At 41.4% G+C, this 23,817-nt stretch overlaps 1 protein-coding gene across 1 annotated transcript; it reads right to left on the bottom strand.

Moving 5' to 3' along the window:
- Window positions 1-8,871: 8,871 nt before the first annotated feature.
- Window positions 8,872-20,227, bottom strand: NFKBIZ (NFKB inhibitor zeta). Its single transcript, XM_047723538.1, has 12 exons — window positions 19,804-20,227; window positions 17,262-17,401; window positions 16,714-16,744; window positions 16,492-16,595; window positions 15,615-16,393; window positions 14,807-14,912; window positions 14,272-14,418; window positions 14,016-14,079; window positions 13,559-13,728; window positions 12,554-12,664; window positions 12,259-12,426; window positions 8,872-10,252 (listed from the first exon to the last, which is right to left on the bottom strand). Exons 1-12 carry the CDS (start codon window positions 20,090-20,092, stop codon window positions 10,199-10,201), a joined length of 2,163 nt encoding a protein of 720 aa, XP_047579494.1. The 5' UTR covers window positions 20,093-20,227; the 3' UTR covers window positions 8,872-10,198.
- Window positions 20,228-23,817: the final 3,590 nt, after the last annotated feature.

The following is a 23,817-nucleotide window of genomic DNA, read 5'->3' as shown; positions in this document are numbered from 1 at the left end:
TCAGGGTCCTGGGATCGAGCCCTGCATTGGGCTCTCTGCTCAGGGGGGAGCCTGCTTCCCTCTTTCTCTGCCTGCCTCTCTGCCTACTTGTGATCTCTCGCTGTCAAATAAGTAAATAAAATCTTAAAAAAATAAAAGATTTTATTTATTTAAGAGTGAGTGAGTGAGAGAGAGAGAGAGAGTCCAAGCCAGCAGGGAGAGGCAGAGGGAGAAGGAGAAGCAGACACCCCGCCAAGCAGGGACCTTAACATGGGCTTGATCCCAGGACCCCAGGATCCTGACCTGAGCCAAAGGCAGACACCCAACTGACTGAACCACCTGGGTGCCCTGATTTGGAGCCTTAATAAGGTAGCAGGATGCTCACTTCAGCAGTACAGTGAAACAGAGAACATTAGCATGACCCCTGCACAAGGATGACACAAGCATTCTCAAAAAAACAAACAAACAAACAAAAAATTCATAGGAAAAGAGAACACTCTTGTGGTTACCAGAGGAAGGGAGTGGGAGGTGGGAAAATTGGGTGAAGGTGGTCAAAAGATACAAACATGCACTTATAAGATAAGTCCTGGGAATGCATTGTACATGGTGACTATAGTTCACATTGCTGTCTGGTGTATCTGAAAGTTACTCAGAGAACAGATACTAAGAATTCTCATCACGAGGAAAAACACAAACTTTTTTTTAACTATATGAGGTGATGGATGTTAACTAAACTTCTTGTGGCAACCATTTTGCAATGTCAAGTCATTATGCAGGGTAACTTAAATTTATATACAGTGCTGTATGTCAATTATATCTCAATAAAATGGGGGGCATGGAGAAGAATAGCAGAATATGCTTAAAACTTACTACAAGCTCAAAGCCTGTGTTATCTATTGTATTGTTTTCTATGGCTGCGTAGCAAATTACCACAAACTTAGCAGCTTAAGACAGCATCCATTTATTATCTCACGGTTTGGCAGATCAGAAAGCTGAGTGGTATTGGTGATAATCTCCAGCATGGAGCATCCCAAAGCCAAACTCCAGGAGTCAGCTGAGCAGGACTCTTATCTGAAGATTCTGGACAAGAATTTACTTCCAAGCTTATTTAGCTTATTGGCAGGATTCAGTTCCTTGGGCAGGTAGGATTGAGATCCTATTTTCTTTCTGGCTATCTGGAAACTGCCTGAATTCCTCGGCTCATGGCCCCCCTGTTTCCTCTTCAAAGCCAGTAATTGTAGAGATAATCCTTCTCAGTCTTCAAATCTCTCTAACTTCCCTTCTGTGACCAGTCACAGAAAACTCTCTTCTTTTAATGGGCTCATGAGATTAGATCAGCTGCACCTGGATAGTCTCCCTATCTTAAGGTCAACTGATTAGTAACTTAATCACATCCAGAAAATAACTTTTGTCTGTAACATAATGTAATCACAGGAATAACACCAGGGGCAGACACCATGAAGCCATCTTAGAATTCTGCCTACCATAGTGACGCTAGATTTTTTCCAGCACCACTGACCTTCTTTGTATCCCTAGGGTTACCATTCACCCAAACATTTTAAAGTCTTTAAAAACAAATGCTGCTAGTCAGTGATTCAGAGCCTACTTCCCAGATTTCAGTAGTTAAGACTGGGATACCATTTAAAAAAAAAAAAATTAAAGGAACTGTGTTTAAAACCAAGTTTTTAGGGCCCCTGGGTGGCTCAGTTGGTTAAGCAACTGCCTTCAGCTCAGGTCATGACCCTGGAGTCCCGGAATCAAGTCCCACATCAGGCTCCATGCTGGGCAGGGAGTCTGCTTCTCCCTCTGACCCTCCCCCTTCTCATGCTCGTGCTCTCTCTGGCTCTCTCCTCTCTGTCATTCTCTGTCTCACTCTCAAATAAATAAATAAAATCTTTAAAAAAAAAAAAAAAAAACAAGTGTTCAGGGCAGAAAGAAGTCATTATGAGGGAAAAGTTTTATAGAGGAGGCATCCAAGCAGAGCTTTCTAGGATGCTGAGAATCTGGGTAAACAAGAGCATGACCAGAGACAGGAATAAACAGGGCTTTGGCAGAGTGAGGAGACCCACCTGACAGCCTGTTTGGGAATAATGGATGATCAGACAGATGGGCAAAACTGAAAAGATGGCTTTGTAGATCAGGACAAGAATTTGCATTTGATTCAGTAAGCAATATTGAGCCTTTGAGTATGCCAAATAGTTAGAAATTGTTGGATTGGTGAGAAAAATAAGATTAGAGAAAGAATAACTAGAAAGCTATGGGAGACACAAATTGCTTATCTTTTAGAAATACATACTGATATTCCACAATGAGTGGGGTATGCTTTTACATCTTCAAGAGAAAAATAAGGGGGAAGAAACAAAAATAATAAAGTGATTATAACTGACGAAGCGTCCTGATAGGTACACAGGTGTTCAATATACTTTTCTGCCTAATTCCGCATGTTTGAATGTTTCCATAATAAAATGGTTTTTTTAAAGCCTATTGTGGTAATCAAGGAATAAGTCATAAAAACCTAGACTTATGTGGTGGCAGGGAAAATAGAAAGAAAAGATTAATTCAACAAAAAGTTTGTTTTGATAACAGACTTGATAAAACAACTTCAGCTGAGGGAAGAAATAAAACTGACTCATTTATATAGCCTTGGAAATAAAATGTCTTAAAAAGGAACCTATCAACCTGAACTTTCAATGAAGTTTGCTCCTCATTAGTCTGTATGATCCGGATACATATAGAATTTAATAACCTGTGTAAGTTAAATTTCTGCCCATAGAAACTTTTTCTCTGTCTACTGCATCACATGAGAAAACTGGACAGAAGGTCCATTTGGGAAAAGCTGTGTATTAATATATAGCTTTTATTGGTCTATACAAAAAATAATTTTGGAAGTCCCTAGAAGCTTCTCATTTATTTACTTTTCTTTTAGACATGGCACTGTAGTATATTATTTTTAAAGTTTTACACAAGTGGAGTCCAGAATTTTATCTTTTTAAAAAATTATCTGGGAATCTTCTGGGTACAAGCACCTAAAAGACTCAAATGCTTTCTTCTTTTCCCAAGGGATTTATTTTTAGTTTTCTGCAAAATTGCTATCCTGAAGATGAACAATTCTTATTTCTGTATCTGCAGGAGCCTGAAAAGGAGAATTTCTTGAAATTCTTAATGTAATTTTTGAAGGAGTATGTCTTGGGGCAAAAAGAGAAAGGCTTTTTAAAAATGCATGAAAATAATATCCTAGGTAAAAAAAAAAAAAAAAAAAAAGCATTAGGAGCCATTTCAGAAAGACCCTCCATGGGCAGGCTCTCACTGTCTCACTAAGACAAATAAAAGCTCCAGCTCGAACCCTAAGCCTGTGAAAGACAGGAGTGGGTCACTTCCACAGCAGCCAACACCTGAGGTTTCCATGAGAGACACCTGAGGCTTTAGGAGGGAGCCCATACTCTTACACAAGCACTTACGGCTGAAGGCCTGCCTGAGGGACATTTGGCTGCAAATACAGAGAAAAGGCCATGGCGTTAAGATACCATGAGTTGAGAAAATAAAACAGTGATTTCAAACTTACGCTCCAAATCAACGAAGCTAAGAAATCCAGTATTATTTCATAATCTTAAATTTGTCCCTATTATCAAACCCAAAGGTACTAAGCTGTCCCAACAGGAAACACATACTGGATTCAGGTACCAAGTACCCAGAACTATTGAAATCTCTATTTTCAGATAAATAGCCAGAATCCCATCACTTGAAAAAATACCATCTAGACCTAAAACACTATATTTTAATGGATTTTGGCAAAGTATTTATTGTCGGAAACCATGGATTTCCTGGAGTTGATCTTTCACTTTAAAATACCTGGGTTTTCCAGGAAGTACTTACCCTGATTATATCATTACAAGGTCAGATGGTCAAAAATGAAGGCATGTAATTTATGATCATGTTGCTTTTTAGGGAGTGTGATCAAGGTGAAGAGTAACAAGTTTGTTCACATGCATACCAGAGAATAGAATGACCAATGATAATCAAAGAAGCTTTGTTTTAAGTTTCAAAGAATTAAAGTTCTTTTTAAAATTATAATTTTTAAATTATAGCCAATAATTATTTTATTGTTTCTACTAAAACTTATCAATGTTAAATGAATCTCCTGGTCAATGCCAGTTATTAGAGCTAATAAATGAAATGGAGATGATATATCTTAAATGAATTATGTATAAAAAAATCCTCATGGGGTGCCTGGGTGGCTCAGTGGGTTAAAGCCTCTGCCTTCGGCTCAGGTCGTGATCCCAAGGTCCTAGGATCTAGTGCCACATTGGGCTCTCTGCTCCGCGAGGAGCCTGTTTCTTTCTCTCTCTCTGCCTGCCTCTCTGCCTATCTGTGATCTCTGTCTGTCAAATAACTAAAAAAAAATCTTAAAAAAAAATCCTCATAGATTCTGAAGACAAGACTATAGGATTGCTCAAAAAGAAGTGTTCTTCTTAACCATTGTGTGAAAAGAATAATAGTGGAAGAAAAGATTGTAAAGCCTCTTTCCCTGGTGTAGGGGGTTCAGTGGTGGCCCCCAAGAAGACATGTCCATGTCCTAATCCTCAGAACCTGTGAACCTTACCTCATTTGGGCAAAGGATCTTTGCACATGTAGTTAAGAATCTCAAGATGAGGTCATCCTGGAGGCTCCAGTGGGCCCTCAATCCAACGATATGTGTGCTTTTAGAGGCAAACAGAAAAGAGATACGGAGTAGAGAAGAAAGCCATGTAGATCAAGGCCAAGATGGGAGTGACACACCATCTGCCAAGGAACGCCTGCCTGGAGCTGCCAGAAACTGAAACAGACAAGGAAGGATTCCGCCCTCAAGCCTTTGGAGGAAGCATGGTCGTGCTGACAGCTTCATTTCAGAATTCTGGCCTCCACGACCATGAGAGAATAAGTTTCTCCTGCTGTAAGCCCCCAGGTTTGTGGTCATTTGTTACACAGCCCTAGGAAACTAATACACCTGAGGATTAAAATCCAAAATGACCTTCGAAAGTGTTTTCTGAAAGTAAAAAAAAACAGATTTGTTGATTCCTGATCTCTCTTTCAAAGCTGGTTTCTATAACATAGGATCCATCATGCCTGGCACGTAGCAGGCATTCTTCAGTTTGCTACCATGGTCCCCTGGGTATCCCAGCAATTCATTCTGTTATCACCATACAGCCACAGTCCAGCCACACATACTCTCTAAGGTCTGCATTTCCTAAATAACTTAGATTAAAACTGCACTAAAAACATCTTCACTTATACCTGCCAGGAGCTTGGAAAACCCTGGAAATTCTGACGCAGAAAGTCTGAGGTGGGGTCAAGTCACTTGCACATCTAATAAGCTTCACAGAAGATGCTGATGTCTACCAAAGACCAAAACCTTGAACCTAGCACATTCAGCAGCTGGTCTAGTTGTCCAACTCTGTCTCATTCCAAAACCCAGTTGGGCTGATAGGCCAAAGAAACAGGGAGCATGGGACTGGAGGACAAAGAATACATCTAAGAAACCTGGACATGCTTTGAGAGCAATCTCCAGTCATACTCCACCTGGAAATGTGCCATCCATGCAACGCAGTGTTACTGGGTCGATGCAGACTCCAGTGGGGACCAGAAAATAGACTAAAACCAGAGCTGGTGTAAAGGAGAAGTATGAATGTATTTCTGCACTAAAAATTGTAAATTCCATGTGAGTGATAAAGTACTTATACATGAAAGTATAAAATATGCTTAGAAAATATAAATTTAAAAGAGAACTATAAAAGTAAAATCAATTCAAGAAGTATTTATTGACCACTATGCATCAGATACTGTGTCACTCATTCTATTAGATCTGACGACAGGGTCCCTCCTCTCCTCTCAAGACCAAATCCAGGGAACTACCAGACAAAAACAAGAACCTAGCAGTCTCGTTATAACTAATCCAAAACCTTGTATCCAGGCCTGATCTCAGAGGAACTATTAAGAACTTCATCAGTGGCTGAAGCTGATTTTTCCCTAAGATCACTTTCAACACAGAACAGATGTTATCAGGAAATGGATGTCAGGGGTACTGAGTTTAAGAAAGTGACATTTATTAAAAGTTGGAGGAGTTTGAAGAAATTTTCCTCTCCTGATTAAGTAAAAACATAAAAAGAATAAATGTTAGTGATTTGATTAACAAATAGAACTGGAAGATTTGGTCCCTGACGCTTGATGGGACTCCTTAGTGAAATATCAAACTACAGTACTAGTCTTCTGAAAAAGGAACCACCTGATTTTTTTTTAAAAAGTACCACTAGCCACCTGGATGGCTCAGTGGGTTAAACATCTAACTCTTGATTTCGGTTCAGGCTGTGGTCTGGGGGTTGTGGGATCGAGTCCCACATCATGCTCCCGCCCAGGGTGGCGTCTGCTTGAAATTCTCTCTCCCTCTGCCCCTTCCCCACACCCCCACCACATGCTCTCTCGCTCTCTCTCTCAAATAAATAAGCAATTTTTTTTTACAATTTATATATTTTTTTTATTTTTTATAAACATATATTTTTATCCCCAGGGGTACAGGTCTGTGAATCTCCAGGTTTATACACTTCACAGCACTCACCATAGCACATACCCTCCCCAATGTCCATAACCCCACCACCCTCTCCCAACCCCCCTCCCCCCAACAACCCTCAGTTTGTTTTGTGAGATTAAGAGTCACTTATGGTTTGTCTCCCTCCCAATCCATGAAATGAAGCAAAGTAAGTGAATTTTTAAAAATAAATAAGTCAACAGGGGCACCTGGATGGCTCAGTCAGTTGAGCAGCCAACGCTTGGTTTTGGCTCAGGTCATGATCTTGGGGTCCCAGGGTCCAGCTCCACTCTCAGTGAGGAGTCTGTTTCAGGAGTCTATCTCTTCCTCTGCCCCTTCCCCTGCTCACTCACTCTCTCTCTCTAAAATAAATAAATCTTTTTAATAAATAAATAGGGGCACCTGGGGGGCTCCATGGGTTAGGCCTCTGCCTTCGACTCAGGTCATGATCTCAGGGTCCAGGGATCGAGCCCCACATCAGGCTCTCTGCTCAGCGGGGAGCCTGCTTCCCCCTCTCTGCCTGCTGCTCTGCCTACTTGTGATCTCCCTCTCTCTATTCAATAAATAAATAAAGTCTTTAAAAAATAGTTAATAAATAAATAAAAATACAGAATAACTATGCCCATTTTAATTAATATATCATTGATGTCACCATGAGATTATTACATTATATGGTTAAGTTCAAAACTCTGACAGTTATTAGTTCATTATTGCTTAATAATATAACTCTGGCTCAAAACATTACTTCTGCTCAGAATCAGTGATCCCAGCCAGCATTGGCATACATTCACTCCGTCATTTAACCAATTATTTTATGAGTTCCTTTTCTGGGGCAGGCACTGTAGCAGTCACTGAGCTTGCAGTAGAGAGCATGTAGTCTTGGTTTCGGTGAGGCTCATTCTTTAAAACAATATCCAGCCGAGAGCCACCCTACGTACCTCTGCAGCATCCTCTCCTGCTAAGCCCCTAGGTTGCTTGAGGATGTTTCTCAACATGCCATTCACGAGAATGCTACGAGTCAGGGGTAGAAACCAAGATGAAACTAACCGGCCATCCACATGCTGACGAAACTACACTGAATCACCGGTGGTTCCCCCAAAATACTACTGTCTTGGTTCACATCATTTTCTGTTTCTGTCCCTTTCACCAACCCCACCCCCCAGGAATGTCCAAATCAACTCTTCTGAAGATACAGCTCAAATGCTCTACTTTGAAGTCTCCCTATTTCTCTACTCTCAGATAAGATATTCTTCTTCTGAATCCCTGTATTTCTTCCCCCTTTTTACGTTACCTAATAAAGTACATGTCTTGTTTCCCACATATACATCTTTTTATGTCTTTGTCCATTATACTGCTTTATATACACACCCACACATGCAGATCATATATTTGCTAAGCACTGGTTCAATTAATTATGGCAGAACTTGGGATACTCATTTGGAACTCATTTGGAAAAAAGCTCATTGTATACCTACGTTTCACAGGGGTGTATCATTTCTACTGTTCTGGTTATCAGGTTGCATTGCAAAGCAATGAAAGATATTGTATGCAGAATTTGCTTATATATGCATAGGTACCTTTTCCCAGGAAAAGGATTCATACCTTCTACCAGATTCTTAAAAGAAGATTTAAGAACAAAATGCATGTGCAGTGACTGACTGATGCTGACAGATGTGGGTATGTTTGTTCTCACACATCAAAATGGCATGTTGGGAATGAGAAGGACATCGTTTACTGCTCTTCCCAGGCTGACATCTCTCAGGATGATCCTGGTAATTTTCAAACTGTTTTTCCTATGCTCATTGTTCCCACAAAATAAAGTATGAAAAATAAAGTCACAAACACAAAGAATTAGCTTTTCTGGCACATAAACTTCTAAATGGTCAACAGCATCTCAAGGCTTCATGACATTCTCAGAACCTAATAAACCTCTATGAACTTGGCAAAGAATTTTTTATGTTAAACTTTATATACCTCTAGGTATCGTGTTCTCAAAAAAAATCCAGGGGCGCCTGGGTGGCTCAGTAGGTTAAGCCTCTGCCTTCCGCTCAGGTCATGGTCTCAGGGTCCTGGGATCGAGGCCCATGTCGGACTCTCTGCTCAGTGGGGAGCCTGCTTCCCCCTCTCTCTCTGCCTGCCTCTCTGCCTACTTGTGATCTCTCTCGGTCAAATAAATAAATAAAAAATCTTTAAAAAAAAATTTTTTAAATCCAAATTTAAAATATATTAACTAATTTAAAGGTATTTAGATTAGTAATGAATAGCACTTTTTCAACCTACGGAAATATAAATAACAAACTAGGAAAAGAAATGCACATCCTTAAAATGAAGAGTATTATTGAATTAATATTTATTTAAAATCAAGCACGATTTTTCCACGAGTTCACATCACAGCTGTATTTACAGATACCAAATAACTATAACTAGCTTTTGTCCACAAGACATACTGGGTCAAACAGTGCAATCAATCCAAAGGTCAAGTTTTTTAAAAGGATTTAACTACAAAGATGATTCATCAGTCAGTTGTTTTTTTTTTTAAAGGTTTTTAATGAATCAAATTTATTACAATGAATTAGTGTGCAATCAAAGCCAACTACATTCCTTGGGGTATCCCAGAAGTAAGCAAAATAATATTAATACAATCAAGGCTACTAAATAAAATAAGGCATTTTTTTTCAGAATGGTAATATAAAACATCATGGTGTGTTACCATTCTTTGACAACAGAAAACCAGTAAGACTTATTTCAGTACTGACTTTTTGATGTTCCTATAAAGGTTAAAACAAAATTCCAACAAGTAAACTATAGATTCTAGAAAGGAAGCTACAAAAAGGTATTTTCTTTAAGAGCATGCAATTTCTTACAAATAACAGGTCTCATCTCCATGCACAAGTAAAAGTGTATTTATAATTCAAAAAGAAATGTCAACTACTGGGAAACAACTCTCCATCGGGTCCATCTACAGAGATGGCAGGTGGGTGATTACACAGCTCTTTTGAATGTGTATAATTTTTTTAAATAGTGACAATTCACTCGTTCTTTTTAATTTTATCAACTTACATTTCAAATGTGGCCATGTCAATGACCAAATATGTACAAATACTTTAAAAGACAAAAACAATTATATACAATTTGCAAAAATAAAACTTTAACCATGGTACACTTCACCTAGTCCAACACCTAAACACCTTCCAACACCAGTAACAACCATTAGGTACTTCATCGGGCCAAATGAAGCCTCAAGACTACATCCAGATTTATTTTTTTCCTTTCAAATGCTTTCATTTTTCTTTAAAAAATGTTTACAGCTTACCTGCTTTTAAATTGGCAATAGCTACATGAGCAATGCCTTATGCCACAAATCAAAGCCTTGTCCTACCCAAAAGCTACTGTTAATTGAAGTCGATTTTACCATTCAAGATTAAATTCAGATGTGTAAATCCCAGATACCTGGGTATGAAATATTAAAATCTGCCAGAGAAATTAGATAGTTTTCCTCTTTTCCTTTAATATAACCCACTATATAATAGTGAACTAAATATGTTTGTTTCATAGAAACAACTTACATTTGCCAATACAGGGCAAATGGTCTATGTACAGATACATTAGGACTGCCTAACTGACAGTGAGTGTTGCCGACCAGGCTCCAAGCCAATGGAGCTAATATGGCGGAGCTCTTTGCTGAATGGACTTTCCCTTCAGGATACGTCGGATCTGGAAGAAAAATAATTAGGATTTGTGAGATTTACTTTTAATGGTCAAAGTACCATATTTCCTTCAGAGTTTCATTCCTTTTTTATATACCCTACACACTCCTGTCAACTTGTAAGTAAATATATGAAGAAGGCAACAATACATTTCAAGATTTTAAGGTAACTTAAAAAACGCTACTATCACTCATTAGGCTTGAAGCCTATTACAGATCTCCTATAATTCTGGAGTGCAAGAAAGTAAAGCATCTCCATTAAAAATTATCTACAGTTGAAAATCTCCAGTAGCTTAAATAAGACCTATATAATCCTTTCCTAATCCCTACTCTTTCTGTGAGCACATTTAATGTAAGGCAGTAATTACGGAATATTACAGTACCTCACCTATCTTGAAGTCAGTTTCAACTAACAACACAGAATCCACTTCATACACACACAAGTTAATCTTTAATATTCTTCAATTAAGAACAGCTGTCATGATACTGAATTGGGTGGCTCAGTCAGTTAAGCACCTGACTCGATTTCAGCTCAGGTCATGATCTCAGGGTCGTGAGATCAAGCCCCAAATAGAGTTTCGGATTCTCTCCCTCCCTCTCCCCTTTGCCCCTCTCCCCCCTCGTGTGTGTGCACTTTTGCACTAAGTAAATAAATAAAATCTTCAAAAATAAATAAAGCATCTGTGCATAAGTGTATGGATCACAAGAGAGCGCCTTGGTTCATTCAGAATCTAGTGATTTATTTTATACCCCAGTCTGACAAATTTTATTATCTTTCTCCCGGCCCAGAGCAGAGTAAAAGCAAAAAATCAGAAGAAAGAAGATCAGGGCAAGGGCACTGATAGCCACTTGGAGGGGAGACACAGTGACCGGAGTCTGACCACAGAAGCAAAGGAAAAAACTCTCCTCTCAACACACAGAAAAATACAAAAGCAGAAAGCAGAGCAAGAAGAGAACAGGGAAGAGTCAAACAGCTCTCCATACTCCGTAATCCCTGACAACACCGCTGTATGACCGCACACCACAAACAGTGAAGAAGCCAACACTGGGCTCAGGCCTCTGCCATCTACTATTCAATGAGAATCCTATCTGTGCAGCCTCTCGGGCTACATGTTCTCAGCTGAGCCTTTACACTGCAAAGTTTTGTAACATGACAACTCTTTACAAATTATCAAAAGATTCACATTAAGTTGCAAAGAGCTCTACAAATAGGGGTTCCTGTAACATGATGGTCATATTAAGGGCTGTGAATCCGAGAAAAGGCTAAACTGCATTCCATATATTCTCTGATTCTCAAAGTCTGTCATGGCCTGCCATAGTCACAATCACGCTCGTTTACCTCAAGGAATCATTTCCATCAAAAAATATCTTACATTCTGAAAAGACTCAGTTCTTGTTATCAAGAAAAGTTGAGTCATGTGAAACTATTCTATCTCCAAAGATAATATTTAGCCATATGATGAGTAAAGCATAACTTTGTTTCAAGGATGTCTAGGTACTAAATTACATAACCAACCTTCCATTTCCTATTTAGTATCAGTAGACAGAAAAAAACTGTAACAGGGAATGTTTACTGAGCACTCACTATGTCCCTGGGACTATCCTGTATATTCTACAGAGACGGACTCAGATAACACCCACAATCTGAAGACCCATCACTTGTAAACTTAAGGCTCTTTTTCCTTGATATCTGCAGGAACTCTGGTGCTTCCCCTTTCATTGGCTTTCAAACCTCAAACCATTCTGACTTTACTCTAAACCCAACTTTGTGTGATGGAAAAAAGAAAAGACTGACCTTTGACCATTTGGGGCCCATGGATAACCCTCCAATTTCTTATTCTTCTTTTAAAAACAAAGCAATTGACTCCACAGTTGCTACAAAGACACCGTAAGACCCAGACACTGAAGGGAGCCTCCCTAAGCAGCCCCCACTGGCCTTGGCCCTACACCTCATCTCCCTTTATGTTTCAGACCAAGTGCCTGAAACTATTTCCTCTCCCTTCTGTAGCCTCACCTGCTCTCCCACAGGGCCGTCAGGAACCAAATGCACTGGCTGTTCGTTCTCTAGGTTCCGAGTACTTGGGTCTGCTCCCTTCCTCATCAAGAGTCGGACTGCATCCAACTGTGTCACCCGATACTGAAGGCTGGCAGCAACATGGAGGGCAGTGTTTCCATTATAAGCCTGCAGGAGAGACAAAACGGCACCTTTCAGAAAGGGAGGTTTTCATGAAAGCAGCTCAAAAGCCTGAAGAAGGTATAAATAAGGTCATTCGAAGTCTCATGCAGTTACTGAAGCCTTCTAGAAGTACCTTTGCATTCACAAAAGACAGGCAACTGGGCAGCTCCAAAAAAAGGCGAATGAGTTCCAGATTTGCTTCTTCCGCTGCCAAATGCAAGGCTGTGCGACCACTTTTACGATCCTTAACAAAGGCAAGAAGGAGAAACAATGAATATGCAGATATCACTTTTGGATACACTTCTCACAAACAGGCTCACAAACGTCTGACTCACTCTTGGAGACTCACTGTGAACACACTCCATCCACAAAGACTTCCTTCATCCCAGACTAAATGAACTCTCTTATTCCTCCTGAATTCCCCACCAATTTCCTATATACTCCTATCACGGTCTGCTCTATATATGTCTGCTCTATATATATACAGGGTGGCCACAAAATGTAGAGACATAGACAAGCCTATTTTACCATGTATTGTAATACAAGACAATAAAACATTTATTATGTATTTGCCTGTGTTTCCAGACTTGGTGGTCACCCCATAGACATATAATTAGCTCCATCTCTCACCTCTTCTGCTTCCCAAGGTCTGAAGTACCTTATGATTTAAACATTTTCTCCCTAAGAGTTCCCAACTCAGTGCCTTGTATGTAAGAGATACTCAGTAAATAAACCTCAAATATAAAGAGAACAAAATATTTTCCAGTTTAAAAAACAGCGTAAGTCCAGATCCCACAGTGATGGAACAACACTTACAAAAAAGCACTACTCTTATTATTAGTACATGAAAATGGAAGCCAAAACGACAATATCAATTTCAAGTATTTTCTCTTCCCTCCAAACAAAAACTAGTTTATTTCACAGCTCAATGATCTTTTGAATAATAATGCACAGATTAAAACCAAATTAAGAAAGCCGATGATTTTAAAGTCTAAGCTTCTTAATTACCCATGCATTGCCACTCACTCCGTTAATTTAAAAAGAGGAAAAAAAGTTTTTGGAAATACTTGGGAACGAGATCTTTTGCTATAAACACTTTTCTTCCCTACCCCATCTCCAAACTCTTCTGAGAAGTTACCTTAGCTTCCACTGCTGCTCCCATCTGAATCAGACATTTAATGGTGTCAACCAAACTCTTGTTCTTCAGTAGAAGCTCCTGAACTTCGGGCGAATGGAGCTGTTGATTTCTCTGGAGTTCATGCACCACAGCATTGTGGGCCACAACCGCACAGTGGAGAGGAGTCAGGCCTAACAGAGTATCATACAGCAGGGGTCAAGCTTCCATCAGGCATTTCAGTTGTCCCACAAGGACAGACCTTGAGGATGGTCTCTAACACGACCTACAGATGGGCTCCCCAAGAGCTAGTAAGGCAACCTGAATATTCCCTCCATTGGGTCTTAGTAGTAACTTTATCTACAGACTATTTTAGCTTTAATTACTTCCCTTCCTTCTTGGTCTAAAACTTAATACCCTTAGAACTGAGGGGTCCTGCTCTCTAAATGGTTTTTCACCCAATAAGATTTCCATTGCTTACCGTCATAGTTAGTCGCCTCAAGATCCAAAAACTGATTGCTCTTCGCTGCTCCCTTCTGAATTGCCTACACAATTTAAAAATAGAGATGTGTTAACAAAAGACAAGTTACAAAAATATGTATTAACTAGTATTCCCAAGAAATGAGTAAGTCAACTCAAAATAGATTCTTGCAACAGGCAACCTACACCTGACTTCTAATATCCAAGCCCTATCTCTTTGGCCCTGTGATAGCAGAAGCTAGCTCACCACCTCGTACCTGGAGCACCTGGGAGTGACCTTTCTCAGCACAGACATGCAGAGGGGTTCTTCCCCAGCAGTCGGTGGTGTTCACCTGGGCCCCGAGGTTCACCAGATCCTGCACGATGAGATGCTGATTGGCAGCCACTGCCACCTGAAAGGCACTCTGTGGACATTCAGAGGGAAGAAAGATTTTGTTTAAATATGTAACACTACCCTGACAAGGAATATGAACATAAACTAAGACTGAGGGGAAAACCCCACCTAAAGAAAAGAAATCATATTAATGGCAATAAATACTGTAACTCAAGGAAATGAAAATAAGCTTAGGGTGTGGCTTTATTATACCCAGTTAGTCTTTGGCCAAATAACGACAAAGTTAATGTTAATAACTCCAAGGTTGATGGTGGCAAAGAGTCAACATCTCAAAGTTAATATTAACTGAACTCTCTTGATCTGGGGCTCTAAAATGATCTACACATAAATATGAAACTGGTCATCGTCCTCTTGCCCACGGCCACATCCCTGCCAGTTCACTCTGACAAGATCCTCACCTGTCCGTTGTGCTCTTTAATATCTAACATGTGAAGTGCATTCATTTTTCTTGCAAGGACATAGGAAAGTGCCCTTCTCCCCTGGGCAACAGCAATATGGAGGAACCTGGGAAACAAGGAGAAAAAGAGGTAAATTACCTGTGACTTCCCTAAGTTCACCTTTAAAAAAAAAAAAAAAAATTCTCCTTTAGCCCCTTTCTTGATATGCTGGTGCACTCAAATGAAACATTACAGACAATAATTTGTCTTTTCCGCTGGGCTAATAATACATTTGCGTTGCAACAGGATGCGTTAAGCTACCAGAAATAATAAGAAGAATGCCAAATTCTTATTTGGCATACTGATCGCTTTAAATCTATTATTTTTAATATTCCTAAAAACCCTATAAGGGAGGTCTTTTCATTTTACATGTCAAGAAACTCAGGCATATGAGGCAATAAATAACTTGCCCATGACCACAAAGATGTCAAGACAGATGAAGATTCAATCTACAAGTCAACTCACAGTTGGATCATTGACCAACTAATCATGATGTTTTTGCTCTATAGACACAATCTATGCTGGTCTTGAAAAACCAGCTATTCAAAGAAGATATATTTTTATTAATTTAGAACAGGCAACCTGATCAAACTAAAAATATGAAAAACTATGGAAATACTGGCTGTCATCGAACAGTAATTTCTACCAACACTAGTCATCCAGGTTAGGCACTTACTAAGGTCTAGCTTGGTGTATCCCAGAGAAATCTTGTGCCCACTACATCTAACAAGTGTGGTTAGCCAAATTAGGTATAGAAAAGGATACTCACGTGTCACCATCTGCATCCTTGGAAAGAAACTGGTCTTGGGAGATATTTGCCAATTTGCTTTCTTCCTGCTCTACTTGCCACTGAAAAAATGACTTCCCTAACTGTGTGGTGTTCACTGGATTTCCGATGATGTTGGGGAATGGCAGTGAGGTGCTTAAAGGAGCAGAGCGTGCATCATGGCTCGGCATGGCCTCACAGGCACTGGGTGGCATCATGCTGAAGTTTTGTAGGGGGCCGTCATTTTGTTGCTGAACGCTGGGGGAATTCTGAATGGGAACAGCAACATTCTCAGATTCCCGACTATTTAGAAGGGATGCAAAACTTTGATCTGGGCAGAACTGTGGTTCTTGACCATCAAAGAGGTTTGGTTCATAGCTGGGGGATTGGGAAGCTCCAGGATAAGGACTGTATTCCAGAGCTGGGGCGTGAGTGTACTGCTGTGGTGGCGGCGGCTGCCAGTTCTGGCTCTGGGGCGAATACGGGTGCAGGGCCGCCTGATCCGTCAGGGGTAGGGAGCTGCTGACTTGGAAGGGCTGGTACTTCTGAGGTGGAGAGAAGATCTGCCCTCTGTGGAAGTCCTGACACTGTTCCCGGGGGGAGTCCTGCGGGACCACCCCAGGGCTCATCCAGCTAACTTGGACAGTATTTAGGGAAACCGGGCTGCACTCGTTCTTAATGTTGATTATGTTCTGAAGCAGATCGGCACTGCTATCCTGCTTGGATTCACTGTGATGAACATCTTCCATGCTCTCTGCAGGTGTTGGTGTTTGAGGTGGTGTCTGGAGAAGAAGAAAAGAGTAAGTAGCATTCTCTCTTTCAAAACTATTCCAGAAAAGATTTCCAAAGAGTATTTGGAGGAAAATAGTGAGATACTTACCAAAAACTGGGTATGTAATAAAGCTGGCCTCTTGCAAGCTGGTCCATCAGACAACGAATCAGGTCCCTTCCTTTTTCCACTATATGGTACTACGTTCTTCAATTCTATACCCAAGAAAGCAGTATGGAATCTGTGATGACTTTGTTCTCTAAATTTTACCCATAATCACGCTACATCATTTCACTCTACAGCCCCCATGATATGAATAAAAGGATTTCTTACCTGTGAATTGCTCTCTGTTCACACTTTGTGTCTATAAGGAAAAAAAGTTCCCAATTTAGTACATATCAAATGGTTTCCTACTTAATGTACATCAGTAAAACAGACTTATCTCTACCAGTCTTTACAGCTTGCCATAAATCTTTGATAGTTACCCTAGCAGTATTTATTTTTATTTTCTGTCTTAATTTTTATTCTATCTTGCAACTTTCCCCAGGTTCACTTTCATCTTAGTTCAACTAGGTCAAGACAAAATCAATACGGCCATTTGAGTTTTCCCTTTGTAGTCCAGCTCTTCCATTTCAACTGAACCCCTGAATTCTTTGCCTCCAACTTGCCTTCATTTTATTCATTCACTCCTTAAATTTCCTTTGTGTGCCTAGTACCAGGCTAAGTGATAGGAATACAGCAGAAAGAGACCAATATGTCCTCTATCCTATGATTTGTGGTGTGGTCTACAAAGACCTACTGGACCTAGGTCAGCAGAGAATAATAAATAACCTGACAAAATAACCTCCCTGCCCCGACCCAAAGCAAAAACTAGGAGCTACCTTCAAATCATCCACGGCTTGGCCAGAAGCCTTCTGTTTATGACTTCGGATATGTAGCAGGAGTTCCTTCACTGAGTTCTTCACACGAACGCCTTGAAAGGGTCCTCTCTGCTGCCTTCCAACCCCCATATGGGGTTCAACTGTTCAAAAGAAAACAAAACATATCCCAGTTAAATCTCTTTACAGGCACAAATCTTGATAATCTCCAAAGCACAGCTGTGTAATATATGAAGTCCCCAACCAAGACTGCAAAGCCTTTCTGACTCCCTCTGGTCAATGGCCTTGCATGCCACCCCCCAGCCCTACTTAAGGGTTCTTCATTTCCTAATATCTTTCCTCATCAGGCACACTATAAAGTTCATAAAACTGTGGTTTCAGGGGCCCCCAGAGCCAAAAGATAAGCCTCTTTGTCTTTCAGCCCTATCCATCCAAAAGACATGGTCACAGATTTTGCCACCTTCTCATAAATCTGTAATTTTTCTTGATTTCTTAAAAACCTTGAGGGAGCAAGCAATAAATGATGGATTTTTAGCTTTTTCAAAACAAAGGCTTTATGTCCACACAGAAATTTACAGTCTATTAATTCCATTCACCTAAGAAAGCGTAAAAACAAACTTCCTCCAAAGGTCTCAAAGTGCCAGAGGCTAACAATCAACAACGTCTTAGATTTGTTTTTTTACTATTTTCCTGTGTTCAGCTATGCCAAGAAAGCTGCTTCAATTCACTAAGCTGAAACACATTTCAACGTACACACACAGGATTTCCCCTCAACAATGGTTTTTGGAACAGCTCACCAAGGCCTTCTAAGTAGAAAGGAAATAATGTCATTTCAATTTAAATTTTAAAATACACTTTAAAATGTCGTCTATGATTACAGCATTCCACTTCTGACCACTACTATGTCACAACCTCTTGGGATGAGCCGAATACAAAGTAAACACGCAGAAAGTCAGGAAATGAATAATTGAGCCACTCAGCTGGGAGTGGAAAAAAAAGTAAGAAGATGGGACAAGAAATAATGCCTAATTTGAGTATACAGAGATAGAGATATACCATAAGCATACGAAAGGAAACAATTCTATGACAGAACAAATTAAACAACCAGTTGATTTTATGTTTAAATTGAGGAGAATCTTGCCAGAATCTAATACAGCATTTCTCTGGATTGACAGCAGTTAATTCAACGTCACAGGGAGAAAAATTCAGTTTCAGAAATCCCCTATGTCTATGTGGTAAACCAAAGAACTAGCAAAATAGTTTCAGCCAGATGAAGACCAAATGTGAGAGAAAAGGTTCTAATACACACACACACACACACACACACACACACACGTTTTTGCATCTGCTACACATTTAACATACAGGGAACACCTTATAAAATTCACTTTTTCAGGGGCATCTAGGTGGCTCAGTGGGTTAAGCCTCTGCCTTCAGCTCAGATCATGATCCCAGGGTCCTGAGATTGAGCCCAGCATCTGGCTCTCTGCCAGCAGGGAGCCTGCTTCCTCCTCTCTCTCTGCCTGCCTCTCTACCTACTTGTGATCTCTGTCAAATAAACATTAAAAAAAAAAAATTCACTTTTTCAGTGAAAATGAAAAATCATTGTTTAAAATAAAAGACAACTGAAACAGAAGTGGCTGACAGGAGGGAACACCTAAATGAGAATGTTCTTTAAAACCATGCTGATTAGAATTTCCAATATGTGAGATTATCTAGAGGTTCTTTAGTCTACCTACAGTGCCATCCTGTTTTCCCTCGATTTATGCAACTGGGCTTATTAAGAAAAGAAACTAACCAATTCATAACAGAAGAAAGAAAACATTACGCCTTTCTTTAAGATTTGGTTTAACCATTCTAAAGCTCATAGATTAAAAACAAGACCAGAAATTCGAGGTAGACTTCCTGAAACTCAAAAACATCACAAACTAAAGACATAAACTAAGCTGGTCTTCAGTCCAGTTTCATCTTACATCTTAATATCAGTTTCTTTCCTTTAACATAAAGTCCTTTTACTTAAAATCTCCACAAATACTTAGGAAAAAATAAGTTGACCTTAAACACAGTACTCCAACTTCATTGGTGACCACAAGAAAAAGTTCTACCTACATCAAAACCAAAAACTCGCCACACGTACATGAATTATGGCTTAATAAAGCACTTTTTTTTTTTTTTTAAGAAAAAGAGTGGAATAAAATATATTGTGATTCCTCCCCACCGCCAGAAGTCAGAGCTCTGCTCTCAGAGGCCCTTTGAGCTAGCAGGCCAACTGGATGGCGCCCAGATTTTACAGATGGTCAAAGGGCATCGAATTATATCAAACGCCTGGCACAGAACAAGTCATCTAGTAACCGCCTAATAAATGATGGCTAGTGGGATGATATACTGCCGCTAAGGAAGTCGCACAGGAGACCTAAGGTCTGGTCGAGGTACTTCGCACCTGGGCGGCGCGGACCTTCCCCTCCCAGCGCGTGGGCCGCCAAGAGACTGGGGAGACTCGGGTGCCAGCGGTGCTGGGACTGCCCCCGCCGGGGCCGGGGGTTACCTTGCAGTCGCTCCGCACGCGTACCGCCTCTCGGCCGGGACTCCACAGCCCCGCAGGAGGACACGGACGAGGCGGAGGAGAAGTCGGAGGAGTCGGAGCCGGGTGAGCCGGGAGCTGAGGGCCCCGACGACGAGCAGATGGCGTCGCAGGCGCCCGGGGCCGCGGCCGGCGGCGACGCGCCGTAGAAATAGGCCAGGTTCAGCGGGCTGGTCATGAGGCCACCGTCGCCGGCCGTGTCCAGCAACCCCTCTCCGCCGCGGCTGTCGTCCAGCAGCTTGTCCACGATCATGCTCCCGGGCTGGGCGCTCGGGGACCCAGACTCCTGCGCCACCGGCTCGCTGCGCGGGACCGCCTCCCTGCTATGGCTCTAGCAGACTCGAGAACCGAGCGGCGGGAGGACGCGCGGGCACGGGCGCGGCCCGGGGCTGCCCGGGTATTTAACCGGCCTCCGGGGGCGGAGAGAAGGGACCGCCGCCTCGCCTGCCTCCCCCGAGCCTGGCTGGGCCATTGGCAGCGTCGGGGCCGCCTCCCCGTCCCTCCTCCGGAAGCGTCCCGTTTCCAGTAAAATGTACAGGATGAGGCAATGTGCCCTCCGCCCTCGCCCCGCCCGCCCGGCTCCGCCCCGACGGGCCGGTTGTCTACCCCCTTCACCTGGAAACCCCGACCGAGTGCAGCCTCCCGCCTCCCGCACCGCGACCCTCGGCCCGACCGCCCGCCCTCCGGGAGAAGACGCCAGGCGCGGGGGCAGAAAGCGCGCGGCGTGGGGCTCTGGGCCTGCGGAGGGAGAAGGGGAGGCGGGAAGGCGGCGATGGGAACAGGTCGGCCTGGTTCCCGGGCTGTGGGAAGTCCTGGAAGCTGCGCGTTCCGCACTCCTTCGCCCGCCCAGGCGGGGCGAGCTTCCCGCCAGCTCCATTTAAGGCGTCTCTGGAAAGTTCCTAAGGGCCTGTCTTCTCCAGAGCCTCAGAGCGGCTTAGTCTTCTTAACCTAGCGTTTGCCAACGTACCTTTCGGCAGGGACGCAAACTGAGAAAGATGTTGAAGCCATTTTTCTGTCCTCAAATTATAATCTGACAACTAAATATTTTATGGCACAGCCCGGGAATAAAAAAAAACAGTGCCCTACACCCCTGTATAGTTAAGTAGTTGAACAAAGCCATGTAGCAAAATGATGACTCTACGTACATGTAAATGCCTGTATTCATATACATAAATTTTTTTCTTTCTGCATAATTTTACATTTTATCTGATAAACAGGAATTTCGATCTTTCTTAAGTACTTTTTTAAAGATTTAATTTATTTAAGAGTGAGCAACGGAGAGGGAGCACAGTGGGGGGAGGAAGAGAGAGAGAGGCAGACTCCCTGCAGCGGGGCTCCATCCAGGGATCCCAGCTAAAGGCAGACACCCAAAGGACTGAGACACCTCTTAAGTGGCCCCTCTTAAGTACTTTTTAATGGATTTACACAATTCTTTATTGAAGTCCTAAATCTTGTTAAAACCATGGCTAGGAGTTTGCAGGAAAAAAAAAATGAAAGATTATATTCCTCCTTTCAGGTACACTATAATCTTGTAGAAATGATAAGGTAAGCACACACATGCTATATTAAAAGAAACCAATTATGATTAAACGTGATGAAGGTTACAAAGTCCAACCAATGTCCTAAAAAGAAAAACAAAAAAGGTGGTGGAGGAAAGAGGTCATGAGGAAAATCTTTGCAAAGGAGGTGGCATTCAGTAAAGAATGGGGTGGGACTTCAACCAAAAGCATTAACAGGAAGAAGGAACAGCATGGGCAAAAATATTAGGAAGAGTCAGATAAAAGCTTACTTCTAGGATAGTCAAAGGAAAGAGGATAACATAAATATAATAAGTAACTTTGTGCCTTTGGGTGGAGCACCTCCAGTGGCAGGCTGCGACAGTGGGTCCTTAACAAACACTGAGTGAACATGAAAGAATTTGAGGCAGGCAAAATTAACCTGCAAGCAGCTTAGATGGGGTAAAACAGAGTAGCCCAGAGGCCATTAGGAATCACTGCAATAGTCCAGGAGAGAACTGACCTGACCCTGGCATGGAGGCAACGAGGAAGAGGAAAGTAAATGGAAAGAAGGGGCTGGACAGCATTACTAAGACAATCCACAGGTCTGGACATGTTGGATGTGGGCAGCAATGAGAGGTTCCCCTGTCAGGATGTGATTGGGGGCCAGATGATTGGGATGCCAGCTTCAGATCACAAGTAAGTCAGCACAAACAAAATGTTAGGGTTCCAGGAGGGAAGGAGGGAGACAGGAAGACAACGAGCTTGAATTACTACTCAGTATTAAAAGATCCTGCTGGGAGTTCCAAATTAATATTTACTTCTTTCACAATAGTATTTTGTTTTCCCCAAACTTCTTGCTGTCTTTCCCTTCTCTCAGTTTTTGGATTTCAGTAACTTTTAAAAAATAAAAAGGAAACAACTCCTTTATCTCTGCAGGAAATACAAGACTGCAGTAATTGGAGTTCTTCAGGAACCAAAATCACTTACAGAATGCTCCAAATGAGATGTTGGGTTTTCTCAATAAAGTCTATTTGGGTATTTTTTCCCCCACTAACATTTTATGTATAGTAAAGGCCTTACATGTCTCTTCAAATTCATGCACAAATATTTTTTACAAAATTAATTCTTCCCCCAAAATTATTCCTGGTTTTACTTAGTATATAAAAATCCAAGCTCAAAAGCATAGCCTCTAGAGAACTCATAAATAAATATGGTCAGTGAAAGACTAATGTTTCAGAATAAACATTCAACATTTTCTATGAAATGTCAAAGCAATCATACTGTTTGAGAAGACCACAAGCCCCAATGCCCAGAAGCCCGCACACATACAGTCAAGAATCCTTGTTTCTTAACATCACTACAAAAAGCAAAACTAAATCTACTTTGCTTCATTTACACATTGAAATATAAACTCAATTTGGTCTGTGAGGTTGAATGATAAGACACTACCATTGTTCTAATCAAATATGATAGAACATTGCACTCTCAGAGAGAGAGCTTCCATGATATAAGGACTCTCTGGAAAAGTCCACTAAGGCCAACGGCCAGCACCAACTGGACAGCTATGTGAAAGAGCTGTTCTGAAAGCAGACCCTCTACCATGTCAGGCTTTAGATGTCTGCACTGACCAACATTTTGACTGTAGTCTTAGGAACAACCTTGAGCCAGAATTCCCCCAAAGCCACTTCCAGATTCCTGAATACAGAAACTATATTTAAAAAATGAAGGTTTGGGGTGCCTGAGTGGCTTAGTGGGTTGGGGCCTCTGCCCTCAGCTCGGGTCATGGTACCGGGGTCCTGGGATCGAGCCCCACATCGGGCTCCCCCCGCTTCCCCCTCTCTCTCTCTGCCTGCCTCTCTGCCTACAAATTTCCCCAAGGTTGCACTCACTGCTCATCACTGGGTGAAGAGATTAAAATCCTCATCTGTCTGACTCTAGAGCCTGACCTTTTGCTTTAAATGGAGACCAGAAGACTCATTTCCTCAAGGCTCAGCTACTCCATCTACATATAAAGATACGAAAAAAGATGAAAATGGCATATCGGTGAGATCCTGGATTCATGGAAAGAGAAATCTGCTCCAAAGCAACTGAAAAAAACTATAAAGAAGAAGTAAAAATATGATGATGGCTACCTTTCCCTTGGCTTTATAGATGTTAACAACTTACTTTATTGTATCTTCCACGTTAGAACATTTCTGAATAGTATGGTGCCAGCTAAGTTGTAACACCATTTTGAGGTCAATCATTTAAAGTTTCAAATAAAGGTATTCATTGTTTTAATGTAGATGTAATAACATTTTCAAAAGCCAGAAATTATTTGGTGCAGGCTTTCAAACTGGAGATGAAAAAGCCAGTAAAATATCTTCTGGGTTAAGTTACTATACTGCATCGGCTAAAGAAGTGAGCATCATAGGCTAGACATTAATAAAGCCTGGGAGAATTTATTTTGCTGAATGCCTTCTAGATGAAAAAAACAGCA

Source organism: Lutra lutra, chromosome 1, assembly GCF_902655055.1.
Source record: "Lutra lutra chromosome 1, mLutLut1.2, whole genome shotgun sequence".
Taxonomy (NCBI): domain Eukaryota; kingdom Metazoa; phylum Chordata; class Mammalia; order Carnivora; family Mustelidae; genus Lutra; species Lutra lutra.
This window is presented reverse-complemented; position numbering and strand designations above follow the sequence as displayed.

Bases quoted from the DNA above. Each gene is read 5' to 3' on its own strand.
- NFKBIZ (XM_047723538.1), bottom strand. From the start codon at position 20,092: ATGATCGTGGACAAGCTGCTGGACGACAGCCGCGGCGGAGAGGGGTTG. The intron at 16,394-16,491 runs GTAAGTATCTCA...CTTCTTCTCCAG, and splicing joins TATTACATACCCAGTTTTTG to ACACCACCTCAAACACCAAC. The intron at 10,253-12,258 runs GTGAGGCTACAG...TTTTTCTTCCAG, and splicing joins ACGGCCCTGTGGGAGAGCAG to ATCCGACGTATCCTGAAGGG.